The sequence below is a fragment of the Tauraco erythrolophus genome, chromosome 5, assembly GCF_009769465.1.
Source record: "Tauraco erythrolophus isolate bTauEry1 chromosome 5, bTauEry1.pri, whole genome shotgun sequence".
Taxonomy (NCBI): Eukaryota; Metazoa; Chordata; class Aves; order Musophagiformes; family Musophagidae; genus Tauraco; species Tauraco erythrolophus.
In genome coordinates this window covers 17507785-17522505 of record NC_141469.1, presented here as the reverse complement: position 1 = coordinate 17522505, position 14721 = coordinate 17507785, and the positions used below count along the sequence as shown (strand labels likewise).

General features: G+C 37.2%; 1 protein-coding gene across 1 annotated transcript in view; it reads right to left on the bottom strand.

Moving 5' to 3' along the window:
- DCLK2 (doublecortin like kinase 2) overlaps nt 1-14721 on the bottom strand; it is an 85949-nt gene that overhangs the window by 19156 nt on the left and 52072 nt on the right. The window contains exons 7-9 of the mRNA XM_009989020.2: nt 6093-6165; nt 5043-5151; nt 1144-1201 (exon numbers count right to left, since the gene is read on the bottom strand). Coding sequence (XP_009987322.2) covers nt 1144-1201; nt 5043-5151; nt 6093-6165 — 240 coding nt within the window. The remainder of the gene's footprint in view (nt 1-1143; nt 1202-5042; nt 5152-6092; nt 6166-14721) is intronic.

Here is a 14721-nt window from a genome sequence, read left to right as displayed (position 1 = left end):
TACAGCTCCTTACCATGCAAAGAACGTCATACAGACTTGCTGCATCTATCTACCAGGTCACATTCAGCAGCTGGAGCTCTGAATTACACTTCAGAGCGGTTACTCTATGTAATTGACAAAAAGGCTAGGCTACCTTTGAATTAAAACCCTGACTTGGTTGCAAAGTTACCTCCAGAATCATTTCCGTGCAATCATTTACATTAAAAAAAAGTGTTTGCATCAAAAAAGTCCATCTTTTCAGTCACCCTTGGAAGAAGGGCATATTTCTTAATCTCAGAGACTTTACTCCAGAATTTAACTTCTAAAGAATACTCTGCCCTCAGTGTTTGTTTAGCTAACACTAAATTATGATCCATTTGATTTGTAAGTTCCTCAAGAGCACTTTCTTCTTAAGGTATTGCAAAAGCAATGAAAATAGAAGTATTTTATTTGTTGTTATCTGTTCCAACACTTAGTCTAAATTCTTGGCTATAGGTTAGGGGTTTTTTTCCCTTCCTTTTTTAAAATCTCTGTACTTGGGAGGAAGGTGAAGAGAGGTCTGTGACACTCAGATATTTGCTTTGATTACGTAACATGCTGTTCTGCTGGAGAAACAATTTTGGACTTTTTTTTTTTTTTGACCTTGAATTAAAAAGAAAGTTTAAGGAACTCTTTTGTTAAGAGATCTTTGTTATACAGGATGGTGAAACTACATAAACAGAAAGGAATGGTTACAAAAATATCTTTCCAAATTCGTGTTCGGCACATAAAAGGAGTTTGTACAGCCATAAAAAGATAAAAATAAGAGGCAGAAAGGGATGGGAATTACATAAATACACATATAGCTGCAGATTTCCCCTCTCATACTTAGAGATCAAAATCTTTCAAATGTATTTTGATCATTTCTCTTCCAATTTCATTTCAGACACATATTAGCATTTTCTTTGTTAGTCCAACAAAATAGACGGCAATTTGTTTTTTACTCTATTATCTAGTAGACTAACACTACTTTTATTATTTGCTTCTTGGATACATTACCATCCTGTTAAAGAGATATTCTCCAAATAGTCAGAAACCCAAACACACCCACCATTTATGACTAATGAGCAGCTGCTAGTGCTGTTTCTGCTATTTTTCTTATACATGCAAATGGTTGTACGCTACCTTTCCACAGCATTTAGCCTTGTCTATGATCTTCAGTGCAAACTCCTTTCCTGTGGATCTAGCAAGAAAAATATGAGAACCATTAATTGGAAACTGGTCAACAAATTGTGACATTATCTGTAAAAATATATATATCATCATAACAGAGTGCCTTGACCCATGGAGGTTGCTGACAGAAAATTCACAGAATGGACTTGATTTTGTTTTTCATTTTCTCAGCAGCATGTGAGCCTGCTGTTTCCCTGACTACCACAGCCTGGCTCATTTTGTGTACTAATCCTAGGCTCCAGCTGCAATTCCTTCTTCTATGACCTGCACAACTCTCTGCCACTTCTTTAATGCAACATGCAAAATTTGTCTTGAGCCTTCCACTTGCTTACCTTTGTTCAACTGGTAGGCTTTAAAGATAAAATCATACACATTTATGTGTAAGTAAGCAGGAGAAAGATTGATACCCCAGTGGAAAAATTCAGTAGGATTCAGCAGACCTAAAAGCCAATAGTTCATTACAGACTAGTCTAAAATCACGCAGAATTTATTAGGCATTAATTTTATATTTCATTCGTTGTTCATTTTTTTTAAGTATTCTATAGAATTCTACAGCAGTCATCTAAAGTCCCATTTAAGAGGGTGGGACTTTTACAAAGTAAAAATAGACTAATATTTAACAATAATATTTAAAAATACAAAGTAAAAAGGACTAGTGTTTTCAGTAAATGCTCTCACAGAAAGGAGCTCCTGTTTGCCTTTTGTCCCTTTAAGGAATAAAAATGTTCTCCATTTCTCCAGAAGGGGAGAAAATCAGAGAAAAAAAGCAACACAAATGAATTATCTTTCTTTTTTTCTTTTTTTTTTTTTAAACAAAGAAGGTATTACTACTTATATCAATGATGAATTAAAAATCACAAGAGAATGCCGTAAGACCCTGTTGCTACTATTTTGTGCTGTGTTAGTACCTCCACACGCCAGTGTGCATCAGAACACCAGTAGCATGGATGGTAAAAACCACCAAAGGCGGTTACAAAAGCAAAATTCAGCCACGGTTTTACACTTCCAGGTTAATTAACATTAACGTTGCATTAGATACAACTAATCAAAATTAGCACCTTACACAAAAGGAACTGAATTAGTGTCTCACATTCAATTTAGCCACTATTAAAAACATGGAGTAGAGAATCTCTGCTCTGAAAGTGCAGCTGTAGCTGCGAGGTTGTCATAGTTACAACCTGATCTGGTCTTTAGACAGAAGTGTTATCTAAACGGTATCTGTGAAATGCAATCCTCATATTATAGACCTGATGCAAAAATCTCCTATGAACACAGTGTGGAATTCAGAATCGCAATTTATGCTTTATACGAAATTAAGTTTATTATCCGAAAGCCTGCGAACAACTGAGCAGCAAAACCCACTTAGAAAACCTGCGGCACTTACGCCGTGTAGAGAGAGGAGTTAACATTCACAAAGCCAATTCATCAACCAACTTCAAACCTCTCGTGTAACGTCCTTTACTATGGCACCTAAGAAAAAACCCTGGATATCATCCACGTATTCTGTGTGCCGATACCACTGCGTATCACGCACCAGCACTGTCTGACGGGTTTCTGGTGTTCTCCTGTCTAGCTGTCAGTGTCCATCTGTTGACTCGTGTCTTTATATCCAGACATATAGGCACCCTTTACAAAAGAGACCATCTTACTCTTTTTTTTAGAACAGCTGGTATAATAGGATCCTGGCTCCACGACTAAGGCTTCCAAGCACAACACTATTAGAAATTAAGTATAACAATTAACAGGAATCAGAAGACAAGCGTTTATAGTTGGCGTTTCCTCTCTCATTGTTACTATGAGCAACTATTGCTGTATATTTATTTTATATAAAATGCATTTAATAATGCTTCACTAAATACAAAACTAGATATTTAAGTATAATTTAGCCTTTTTTTAAAAATAATTGGAAGACTGTTTTTCTAGTCCAGTCCTCTCATTCCAAAAATCAAAGACGACATTTTGACATCCAAGGGACTTAACAGCCCTTGTCCCATTTTCAGTGGAACTTTAGTGATTTCCAAAATGCAGTCGCTATTCATGAAAATAATAAATTATGTTATCTTATACTTTTAACCCGTTGTCTCTCATGAATGTTTTTCCATTCTGTAGATAACAGAGGATGTGTGGCCAGTTTCCGGGTGCATGGGAAAACACTATGAAGCATCATTCACGTAGTTTCACCCAAGCCTCTTATGTATAGCTTCTTGCAAAAAGAAATGGACAAAAATCCAGTTGCAACACAGCTGGCTATATTGCCTTCTCATGTTTTTGTAACAGACCTGCAGTATTTAAAGCAGCAGGCACATAATTACATATTGACGTGGTACTGCTTCTCAGGAACCAGCGTTTGTTGGTAGAAATTGTTCAAAAAGAAAAAAGAAGAAAAAATCAAGACCTTGTAGTCTCGATGTTAACACTGACCGAAGCATTATTTTAAACCTGCACATGCAACACAAAACTATTTTGGAGCAGTAATTGTAGCATATTCAGACCACCTTTAGCCATTTTTTTCTTTATCAGCACTTACTCAGCTAGTATCTCCCAGCTCTGCCACCTTGGTCTTTATTCCTTACTCTGTAAACCTCGCATGCTTGTATATCACACCTTCTCAAAAAGTATTAAAAATAACGTTTTTCATTTCTGCTATTAAGTAGAAAGGTGTATTAGACATTGTGTTACATACCACCTGCCAATATTTTTCTCATTAACAGAGAGAAATAATCCAGATATAACATGAAGAAACAATTCTCTTGAGAAAAAAGAAAAAAACAAACAATAATGGCTGCAGAAAGTTATGGACTGTAAGATCCATCTACCTGTGTTTCAGTAGAGAAGGCCCCAGGTTCAGCCTCAATACCGACCCTTTTGTCCCACTCAGCAAAAGTATCTATGATGTGCTAAGACTGGAATGACATGTTTTCATTCATAATTGTCTTTCTTTTCATTTAAAGAAAACCAGCAGATGAGGCTCAAATAACAGAAACTGTTTTGTAACTTTTATGGTTTTTAAAGGCATTTGCTGAATTTCCCCAGTATTTGCATACAAGTTGGAGATTCCTCATATTTAAGAAGCTGACATGACTCTCAGATTGCTGAAGACAGCAGAAGGTGGTTCCAAAAAATACACTGAGAAAGCGACAGTCAAATCATCTGTTACGTTTGCAGTAGCAGCAAAGTGTGACACAAAGCTTGCAGAGGAAGAGCAGTAACAAAGCACGGGTCTGTAAAGGTGTCCTGTCAACCCCATGGGAAATGAGGCGCAGGAATATTTCAGATTCTGGAATACTGAAGGGCTGATTTGAAAAGTCTCTGGCTACTCACTGCGCTGCCTCACAGAAGCAGCAAGCACAAGGCAAGCAGTAGCACAGACTAATTGCCACCAACTGCATGCCTTTAAGAGTGCTTTGCCCACAGTATACTGAAAGCTGTGAAAAATCATTTAAGCAGCAGGCAGCAGGGATACTACGGCAGCAGAATTGCTGAGGCAGAAGAGGGGTCTTTGAAAGACTGTTTAGATGCCACCTGCAGTTTTCCACCATCCGCAGCAGTCGGTTGTATGAGCGGATTTCTTGAAGATCTGTGGGGTTTCCTTAAGAGCCTCCATTAGAAGGTGATACCTCCTTTAGTTTTGGGGATAAAAAGCCAAGTTCCTCTGCTGCTCTCATACTCCTTTGCTGGAATAATACATAGGAAGCTCTGTGTGTTTTTCTACACCTAGTTCTCCTGAAATGTAGGCATATCTTTGCAACTACTCTTTGCTTTCATCTCATCACATTTTCTATGAAATTATGCTCATGCACAGGGCTTTATCCAGTAAAATAAACAGCGTACTGAACAGTTTCCTTGCTCACCGTTCTATGCACTCCTTCACAACAGCAAAATTGCCATCACCAATCACCTTCCCCACTTTATACTTCTCAAGAATGGTAGATGACCCTGAGCACTTGTTTCCATTCACACCTGCAAAAAGCAAGGTCAATAATGCAAGCTGAAGAGAAGTGTCAGCAAGATGTAATATATCCCCAATGGGTTCTAGAGAGACAAAACAGTCACAAATGCAAAACAAAACTTAAAAGTAAGCTGTTTTCTTCACAGCTTATTCCCTTGTTTTTATCTCAAACATAAAGAATAAGGTAAGACTAATGGGAGTTGTTTTACCTTCTAACACACAAATCAAATACTACTATGTTTTTGTGTAGGCATATCCTAAAAGTAATGAATAAAGTTCGAAGTCCTTGGTCTAAATATTTTCTGAACTCAAAATACTTTTTTTGAAGTATCTGCATACTCAAAGCAAAAATGCTAATAAGATTAATCTACAATCCATGTAAAAGAACCTAGTTTTATCTGCTGAATTCCTTCAAGTTCCCTGAGCTGCTGCTGAAACATCCAAAATGCAAATAAGTTTGATAGCTGCTTGTTTCATTATTTTTAAATTTTAAAAATTGACTCTAACTGAAATTTAAAAAAAATAATAAAAATAACATTGCTTTAAAGAGATAAGAAATTAAAAGTTAAGTTTAGCTAATGTCAATTGATGAGCCTAGGGGTTCAACTTGAGGCACAATGTGCTGTCTTGAGAAGGGCTCCTCTTTCAGTCCAGCCACAAAGACTTTTCTGGTCATGTTCAAAATCACTCAAATTCCTATAGTGACTGTTGAAGAGCAGGGTCCATTAACATGCTACCACTTGATGAAAAAAAGAACAAAATTTATTTTCTAACTTTACTGGCTTGATGTAGAAAATACGACAACAATTTTTCCAAGATGAGGTTGTTGATAAGGTATCAAAAATTTCAGAACAAAACATGATTTTGAGTCATCGGAAACCATCTAGAAGTGCCATCCCAATGTCACAACAAAATTTTTGCAAGGATTGTTAGCAATTATTGATGTCCTTACCTTCGGGACTCTGGCAATGGAGTGATTCAGGTACACCATTCACATTCGAAGAAGATCCACCATGTGGAGAGATCTATGGAAGTGCATAAGAACTTACTATTTCTGATGGTAAAGTAATCACAAGAAGGAGCCAGACAAAATACCCAGCAAAGTTAAAAAAATAAAAGCACCCTAAAAACACCTATACAGAGTCATTTTACTTTTCTACTCCAGTCTAATCTCATTTTTTATTCTTGCTTTCTCAAAGTTCATTAGCATTACAACACATCATTGTCACTTGCACCAATTTAAGATCCAGCACTGATATTCCTATTTCAAAAAGCAGTTCACCAGATTTCAGTAAACAGCAAAGAAAATTCCCTCCAGCTGCACCAAGTTCCACCTACACACTACAGAGCCAGTGTGTGTGGAGGCAACATTCCCTTCTACACAAGATCATTACAATACACTCTGCATACATTTTCAGGCAAGCCAGAGAAAGCCATCTCCAGACAACTGTTCAGTGGCCAGTGCAGTAAGTACATGTTCTCGTGCTGTAATCTAACACACCTCTTCATAGTTGGCACTGCCTGAGGTTTTCCTAATGAGACTCTGTCAATATATGCTCTCTTTAGATTAGCACTGAAGCATGCTAGGAAGGTAATGTAGAAATGCTTGCATGGCCTTACTAATTTTCATTTCAAGAAGAGAATTTTGGCATAGGTGTACAGGTACCTCTACGTTAGTCAGATTTGTTTCATAATCTAGTGGTCTATATTTTAGGTTATTATGGATGTGAAGATTTGTGACATCTACAAGCATTTAAACATTTCAGGTTAGATGTCTGATACACATCCAGACATAGATCCAGTTTTAGTAACTGTGACACTGTAAAAAACCAAATATCTAAATGATTTTGAAGGATGAAGGCTGAAGAAAACTAGTTTTGCTGCACTAACCACTTAATTGGTACTCAATCTGAATCCTCAAAATTCTACTTCAAGTCATCCCGTCATACTGCCCAGGGACATACACGACAATCAATTTTTGTTTTAAAAAGGAGTGGAGGCATAGGAATAAATGCCATAAATAGTAAAATGTACTAGATGTGTTCTATGCACCACTGTTTTATAAGCTCTCCCATTAAAGTATAGGGATGCTCTATGAAATTAAAATATGTTTTAGATCATTCTCCCTCCTCTACCTAACATTTCTTGCTGTTCTGTGAAGTTCCATATCTTGTTTTCTTCATGGGCTATTATAGTAGTTCTCACCACTCACCACGTAAAGGATTAAAACGCTTCTCTGCCTTAAGCTCAGTGTCTGTGGAAATGGCTTTGCATGACACCAGGAATGCAAATGCAGCATTTTCTGTTTCAGCTGACATTGTCTGGTTACGCTGCTGAATATTTTAAATCATTAACACTATTGTCAATGAAAGAACTGAACTGACAGATAGGGATATTGTCTAAAGGCTCATGAAATGCTAATGAACGCTTAAGTTTCTAGTGGCAGCTGAGCTGCCAAATCAGCTAAAGGTACAGTAACTAGAAGCTGTACAACTTAATTTTGTTGCAGAGCCTCTGCAACAATAGTGTTTACTAGCATTTGGCATAGAAGTAGCAGCAAACAGCAACCAGTCAGCTACTACTCTGCACCTTGCTAATAATGTAAACCCAGGCTATGTTAATGCTGCTGTCTTTCTCAGTTATCTATTTATTTAACAAGGATCAGGAGCAAGGACTTTTGGGTTAAATGACATTTGTGCAAAATCATGAGTTAGTCTCTTAACCAGTCAGTCACATTTCCTTCAAGCATGAAGTGGAGATAACAGAACAGATCACTGCAAAGTAGTAGTCATCAGCCAAAAATATTAGTAATCTATTTAGGGTTTTCGGTGCGTGACAATACATGGGACTATCTAGCCCACATTTCCAACTTCCCTCATCCTTGTAATCAGGTCAGGGCATGACTGGGCACATTCCTTCTTGCCACAGTATTCACAAGAAGGAAGCAAACTGCAACAGGGAGAAAAAAAAAGCTAAGAGGAATAAGAAAAGGAAAAAAATCTAATGCTGCTGTTGTGGCTGAGGTGCTAGATGAGAATCCGAAATGGCAGGCTTAACCTTAGCTCTGCCTCTCGTTTGCCTCATGGCTCCAGACACGAGCCCAAACTCACTCTACAAGACTCTGCCTGTAATTTGGGTGCCATAGGTCTGTGTCTCAGTTCCTCAGCAGCAACATCAGCCTCGTCTTTCCCGACTGTGTCAGAGCACAGTAGAAATGTCTGTGAGGTGCTTGACCAGCCAGAAAATGTGGAGGGGAGGTAGGAACTGACAATAAGTGATGCAGAATAAAGTGATTTTTATTATTAAAATAATTTTCTAATCATTTAACTACCTAGTGACATGTAATATTTAGAATATCTTGTACTTTTGGTATCCCAACAGCTGCAGGTATTTTGAAGGTGAAGCAAAGATTTTGGACGTGCAAGTAGACTTGACTGGTTCACTAGCAATTCCTGAGGTAGGAAGGAGAAGAGAAAAACATGCATGTTGCTTTGGTACTACACTAGTGGATATGGATGGCATCTGCAATCACACTGCAGATTAGATTTTGCAACAATTTCTCTAGTCCACACAGCACCTCTTCTCTCTTCCAATACTGTTCCTCTTAACGCATGATAAATTCAGAGTGCGCAGGTCTGAATCCACCCTCTCACATACACATGCAAGTCCGAGAAAACTCAGACCTGAGGCAGAATTTCTTTGTTTTTAAAAGCCCACAGAGTAATTTAGAGCAGCAATCACTGTCCAGCCCTTCAAATAAAACAATCACCTCAGAACACCGATGCTACTGCTCAAGAAGATCTTACGCCAAGTCACTCCTGTTGCATTTAAACATTATTTATGTTTCAACAGCACATCCAGAGCCAAATGCACAATACAACGTAGTTGTTAGAGATACTGAGAATATCTTGGTGAACACACAGTTCTCAAAACTACTTGCATATCATTTTACAGATTAATTAAAGATGCTGTAAAAAGTTACAAAAGGTACTGAGCTGAAAAAAACCTGCCCACCTGTTTCGTTTTCTTCAATAGTTTTGTTGAACTATTTTCTGTGGAATAACCATTTTTCCAGGTTGACAAAAACATCTAAACACGTTTCTCTATATTTTATATTATTTTATACAGGCTTACCGTGACTTAAGTCACTAGATTTATCAACATGACACGTGGTTTTGTGAAAAACACTCACATTAGATCTGTCACATCCATAAGCTTAACACACCTACTCTAGTTCCCAACGTGCTCATTACACCTTGACATAATAACTAAGGAATTAGCATTCTTCCTTTCATCGCTAATAACATCCAACCCATTAAAAAAACTATCTTATACTTTGCACTGTAGGATTTTTTAATTTTTTTTTTTTTACTATCTGAAGTATCCAATGTATAACGTGCCAGACAGCTGCATCCTGCCAGATAACGTGTGTATCAGGTTTTCTACTTTTAAGTTAGCGGTAAGAAATCAAAAGCACAAAAAAAATAAAAAAGAATTAAAAAAAAATTAAAGGCCTTTAAGCCATCACAGAAACCAAGACCATGAACTGAAATGGGTATGCAAATACAAGGTGATGTAGAGGTAGCACGGAGGAACTGGCTCAAGATTCCATTAAAACCTGGATCAGAGCATAAGTCAGTGATTTGGGAATGAAAAGACAGCAGCTTGACAGTCATTTTAATCAAGCTATATCTACTGGTCCTAATTTTTAATAAATCTTTTGAATCAAAATGCTACCATATACCTGAAAAAATGTAAACACAATGCTTATATTTAAAATAGAAATGTGGAGGGACATAAGAAAGCAACCCTAGATAACCATATCTGGTGGGATTTTATTTTCTGTCTTACGAGAGTGTGAGGAAGGATCCACAGATATCATCTATAGTCTCTTAAAGTTGAATGGTACCCTCGGTGACAAACCTTTGCACTCAGGATTAGATTAACTGCCCATGCCATGAATGTTTGTGGAAACATTTAGGGCTTTTATTCACATTGAAAGAAACATCTAACTTCTTGGCAAGTTACAAGGAATGCTGCCGTCTAGAGCACCCATCTAAAGGTTTCCTGTGTCCTTCTTGTCTGCCTGATTAGACATGAAGGACTTTTGCCATCAGGTTGCTAGGCATACAAAGGTCCTGCATACATTGTCCTGTCCAAAGTGCCTCTAGCCAAACTGGGAAAAAGTATGTCTAATATTGTTAACTCTTCCTTAAATTCTGGTCTGGCATTGCTGTGGTCATCTTTCATCTGAAGGCTAAAGAGAGAATGTGAACTCCCGTATCGTCAGAAAAACTTGATATTCTCAAAGAAGCTTTCTCTGTCTTTATAAAAACATTCAAATTGGTGATGAATCGTAGACTATGAATATTTTAGTGAAATTGTAAATTAACTGTTTGCAGAAGTCTTTTCTGAAATCTAGGGACACTTTCATAGTGTCACCGTAATTCATCCTGAAAGGCTGCTAAAAGACTTTCCAAACATAAATGAAATATTATTTATACAATCTGTATTTTCAGTGAGATGTTGTTAGAATTTATTATGATAATGCTTAATACTAATATAATCTGTAAGACAGAAACTTCAAATTTTTTTAAGTGATACTTAAACACTGCTAGTAACCCACTTATATGGAGAAGTTAATTTTAACAATACAATAGCCAATTGGAATGCAGTGATTTTGCTACCATTAATTTGGGCATACATGGTATGGCGTTATATATAACATCATGCATTTTGTTGCACTGCTCTGGAAACACTAAAGAACCACATAAAGATTTACCCTTTTTCTAAAAAGATTTTGAGTTGCATCACATTACGTAAAGCATTTAGCAGACCAATGACAACAGTGATGGACTTGACACGAAGTGCAATGCCACAGTTTCCCTACCGACGCAAATCAGCCAACTATTTTATCCACTGTATGAGCAAGCAAGATGCTGAACTGTAAATTCAACAAAGGCAGCAGTTAAAGAATTCCCTTAAGAACTGCTATTGCACCTGTGTCACTAGGTTGGATAATTGCACGTAAATATTCTTAACATGTAACTGCACATGTGTACAGAACTGAAGAGATTAAAACCTTGATGAAGATGGGCACTAATCCTTCAAATCACTTAAGCACATGTTTATCTTTAAGTACATTAACATCCTCGCTGAAGTAAAAGGGACTACTCAATAGCTTAAAGTACTTAATTTATTTGTTGGATCAGGTTTTAATGCCCTTTCACTTTGGTCATTTGGTCAATCAATTGAAAAAGTTAATAGTGAGACAAATTCAAACACAATGCTATTTAGCATAACTGGGATTCTAAGAAAGGCCTCAACTGTAAAGCTTCTTTATTTGCGCAATTTTATTTTCTTTTCAAAAGATGACAAGACTTTGTGGTTCTTAATTTCAAGAGCAGACAATAAAACACATCCAAGGAAGCATAAGGAAGTTACGACACCGCTTTCCAAATTCTCATATTTAATTTAGTCTCTGGATCATTTTTATGGTACAAGGCATGCATAGTAACAAATGTACTGGAAGAGCTAAGAGTCAAACTACCCCTAACAGCATTGCATATCTGGGTATCTATAAATGCACACTCAGAACCAAATAAAAGGGTTAAATCTTACAGAACAGCAAAATGTCAGTTGTCCTGTGCCACCTAATGTACTGTTACCATTATTTCTTAATCCATATGGAAAAATTAATAGAAAAATAAGAAACTGCACATTTGCTAACAAAAGAATATCATACAGAGTAGTCATTTACTTCATGCCTGTACTTGTTAACGTTTACATCTAAATCTTTACCATAAAACAAACCCTCTGCAAAGTGAAATGCTTGGTTACAGGCTAAAACTGTGATGTTAAAAATAAACAGCTTTAATAAGAATACATAGTACCATGCAATTGGGCGCATGGTATCCATATTTGTCACTTACTGGAATAAAGGCTTTTATCTGGGGTTGTGGGAAAATTCTGTAGCGTTTACTATTCTTGAGCCATAGCATAAATTCCTGTCTTTAATATCACCTCAGATTCCAGTAGAATTTTTTTTTAAAGCACTTCTGCAAGATTGGGATGTTGGACAGCAAACTGGCTTAATGTATGTACTGAACAATTAATAGGACATGGGCACTCTGGTCAGAAGAGCTAAAAAGGACAAAAGGAAAGCCCTTCTCTTTAAAGATAAACTGTTCATGAGGAGCGTTTCCTGCAAGGAGTTTTCTGTGCCTGAGCACGCCACTTCTGCTTACAAAGTGTTGTGAAGCAGAAGGAATCCTTGGCGACTGAAAAGACTTCACCTTAAAGGAAAAGTGGCATTCAGAGAATATGATGTAAGACTCAATGTCTGAGACTGAGAAAAAATTGCTGTTGCAATCAGTATCTTTTGCAAGTTTACTGCCTTGATGACTAGCATTATCACTTAAACTCTACGTTGATTGTCAAACTTAAGAAAGCTTAGCCGGGTTCTAATCTATAGTCAAATATTTTATTTTCCTTTGGCTTGCCAAACAACACAATTTTTAAAGGACAGTTCATGTGCAGCTGCTCTGATGGTCTGCTCTTTACAGGAAATAGAAACGTCAACCCTGATTTGTTCCCTTTTGCCGCTGCCCCAAGCTCATGTAAAACCATTAAATATTACCAATAAACATTACTGTTTCATGCTCTACAAAAATAAACATACATGATTTCTACACAACAAATCAGCCAAAATATTGCATTCCCAAAGCCAGAAAACTCAGAAATACACTTTATTCTTTCATTACCATGGTCTGCCATGGTATTTATATCTACGTTTTCATTCAGCTGTAGTCATGGCACCTTTTTTATACAAGTGCAAGAAGCCAGACTACTTGCCTGCTCAGCGATGCAGTCTTAGCAACAAGGAATTATTCAACAATAGGGAAAAGCAGTAATCTCAAAATAATAAAATTGTCCCTGCTTTCCCTCTACTTTCCTCATAAGACTGGCCAAGATCAATCCTACAAAATTAATAACGAGTTTCTTAAAGGAATCTAGTTTTGCATAAAACCCGTTACTGGTTTTATGTTGATACTTCACCAAAAAAGTCATTACTGCTAGAACATAATCAAGAAAAAAGGGTGATTGCACAGTGCACTTGATCTTTTGGAATTTATCCTGAGATTCACGAGATGACTTTCCCTATCTTTAGTCTCAGGAGCACAGCTGGGATCCTCCTAGTGAACAGATGCATCCTAATGGGATAAAACAACAGGTACTCACTACTTCGGTAATACGTCAAGTCCGAGATGATTAATTTGTTTTTCCTGTTTTCTGTGGTCATATAGGGATGAATTATTTGACACGGAAACCCATTAGTATCCAGCATCAATTAAATTCCCAAATGAAAAAGTACAACAGCCTACTTCAGTGAAATTGACAGTAAAGGACATGTCCACTTTACTGAAAATTGCTTGTTACCATCAGAATTATCTCTATCTTAATGGAGCTTTAATCAGCTAAAAGCAGACAGGACAGTGTGGGATAAAAACGAGCCAAATTATCTAGTTTCTAAACTTGTAATTTCATTAAAGAAAGACAAAAGTTAAATATAGTGCAGACCAGCTGACAGCCTCAAGCCTGATGATTTCTGTGTCCTCTACTTTAAGTTCTATAGCAGAGCTGTCCAGACAAGTTTTAAGACACACAGCTCTAATTTTCCATGTCAGAACTATTACTGCTCTGGAAAATGCTTTATAGAGGAAGGGCCAATCTATGCTGTGTTGGACAAAGAGAAGCTACGGGATGGTACAGCTCAACAACATAAAGGTAGAGATCAATATTAAACTGCCTCAATGAACCATATTAGAATTAAAAAAATAAATCAAAATCTTTTCTCAGAATTATCACAGAAGCCTGATGGAAACCAGTGCCATACTCCTTACAAAACAGACAAAGACATGGTAACAATTAGCATGTCAAAACCCAAATCTGAACACTATTCAAATCACGTCCTTTAGCCAGTCTCATAATTGAGAAAACGGTTTTCCACAGAATTATGCAGCCTCTTCACAACTGTTGTGTTCACCAACGGGAGCTATTAGTCGATCAGAATAATCAGTGCGCTTCCATAAAGATTACAACTGATGATTTCATAAGAAAATTGGCCTTGAAAGGACAGCTGCACAAATGCAGCAGTAAGATGCTCAACTGTGCTCCACACGCTTCCTTTTATGTTACTGAGTGAAAGGCACAGAGAAGCCTTTAAGAACTGTAAATGCTACCACTTTTTAAGTAGGAGAGGAAGAGAATTCCCTTGGTGCAATACAAAGAAAAATCTGCCAGACATCAGGCTGCTCCCAAAGGAACCCCTCACACACTTTCAGGCAGGAGACTGCATTAAGGGGTGAAACTGTGCCACAGATGGAGGAGGGTGCTTAAGATGAAATTTTGGGCAATGTTACAAGACTATAAGGTATACAAAAGAGGGCACTACGTTTACATAGGCTGAGGAAATCTAACTGACTTGGGGGTTTCTGCAGTCCACAAAACAATGGAAAATTTGGAGGGTGAATTGGTGTATTCAAACCACTATCACCCTCCACCTTTCCTAAGCAGAGAGT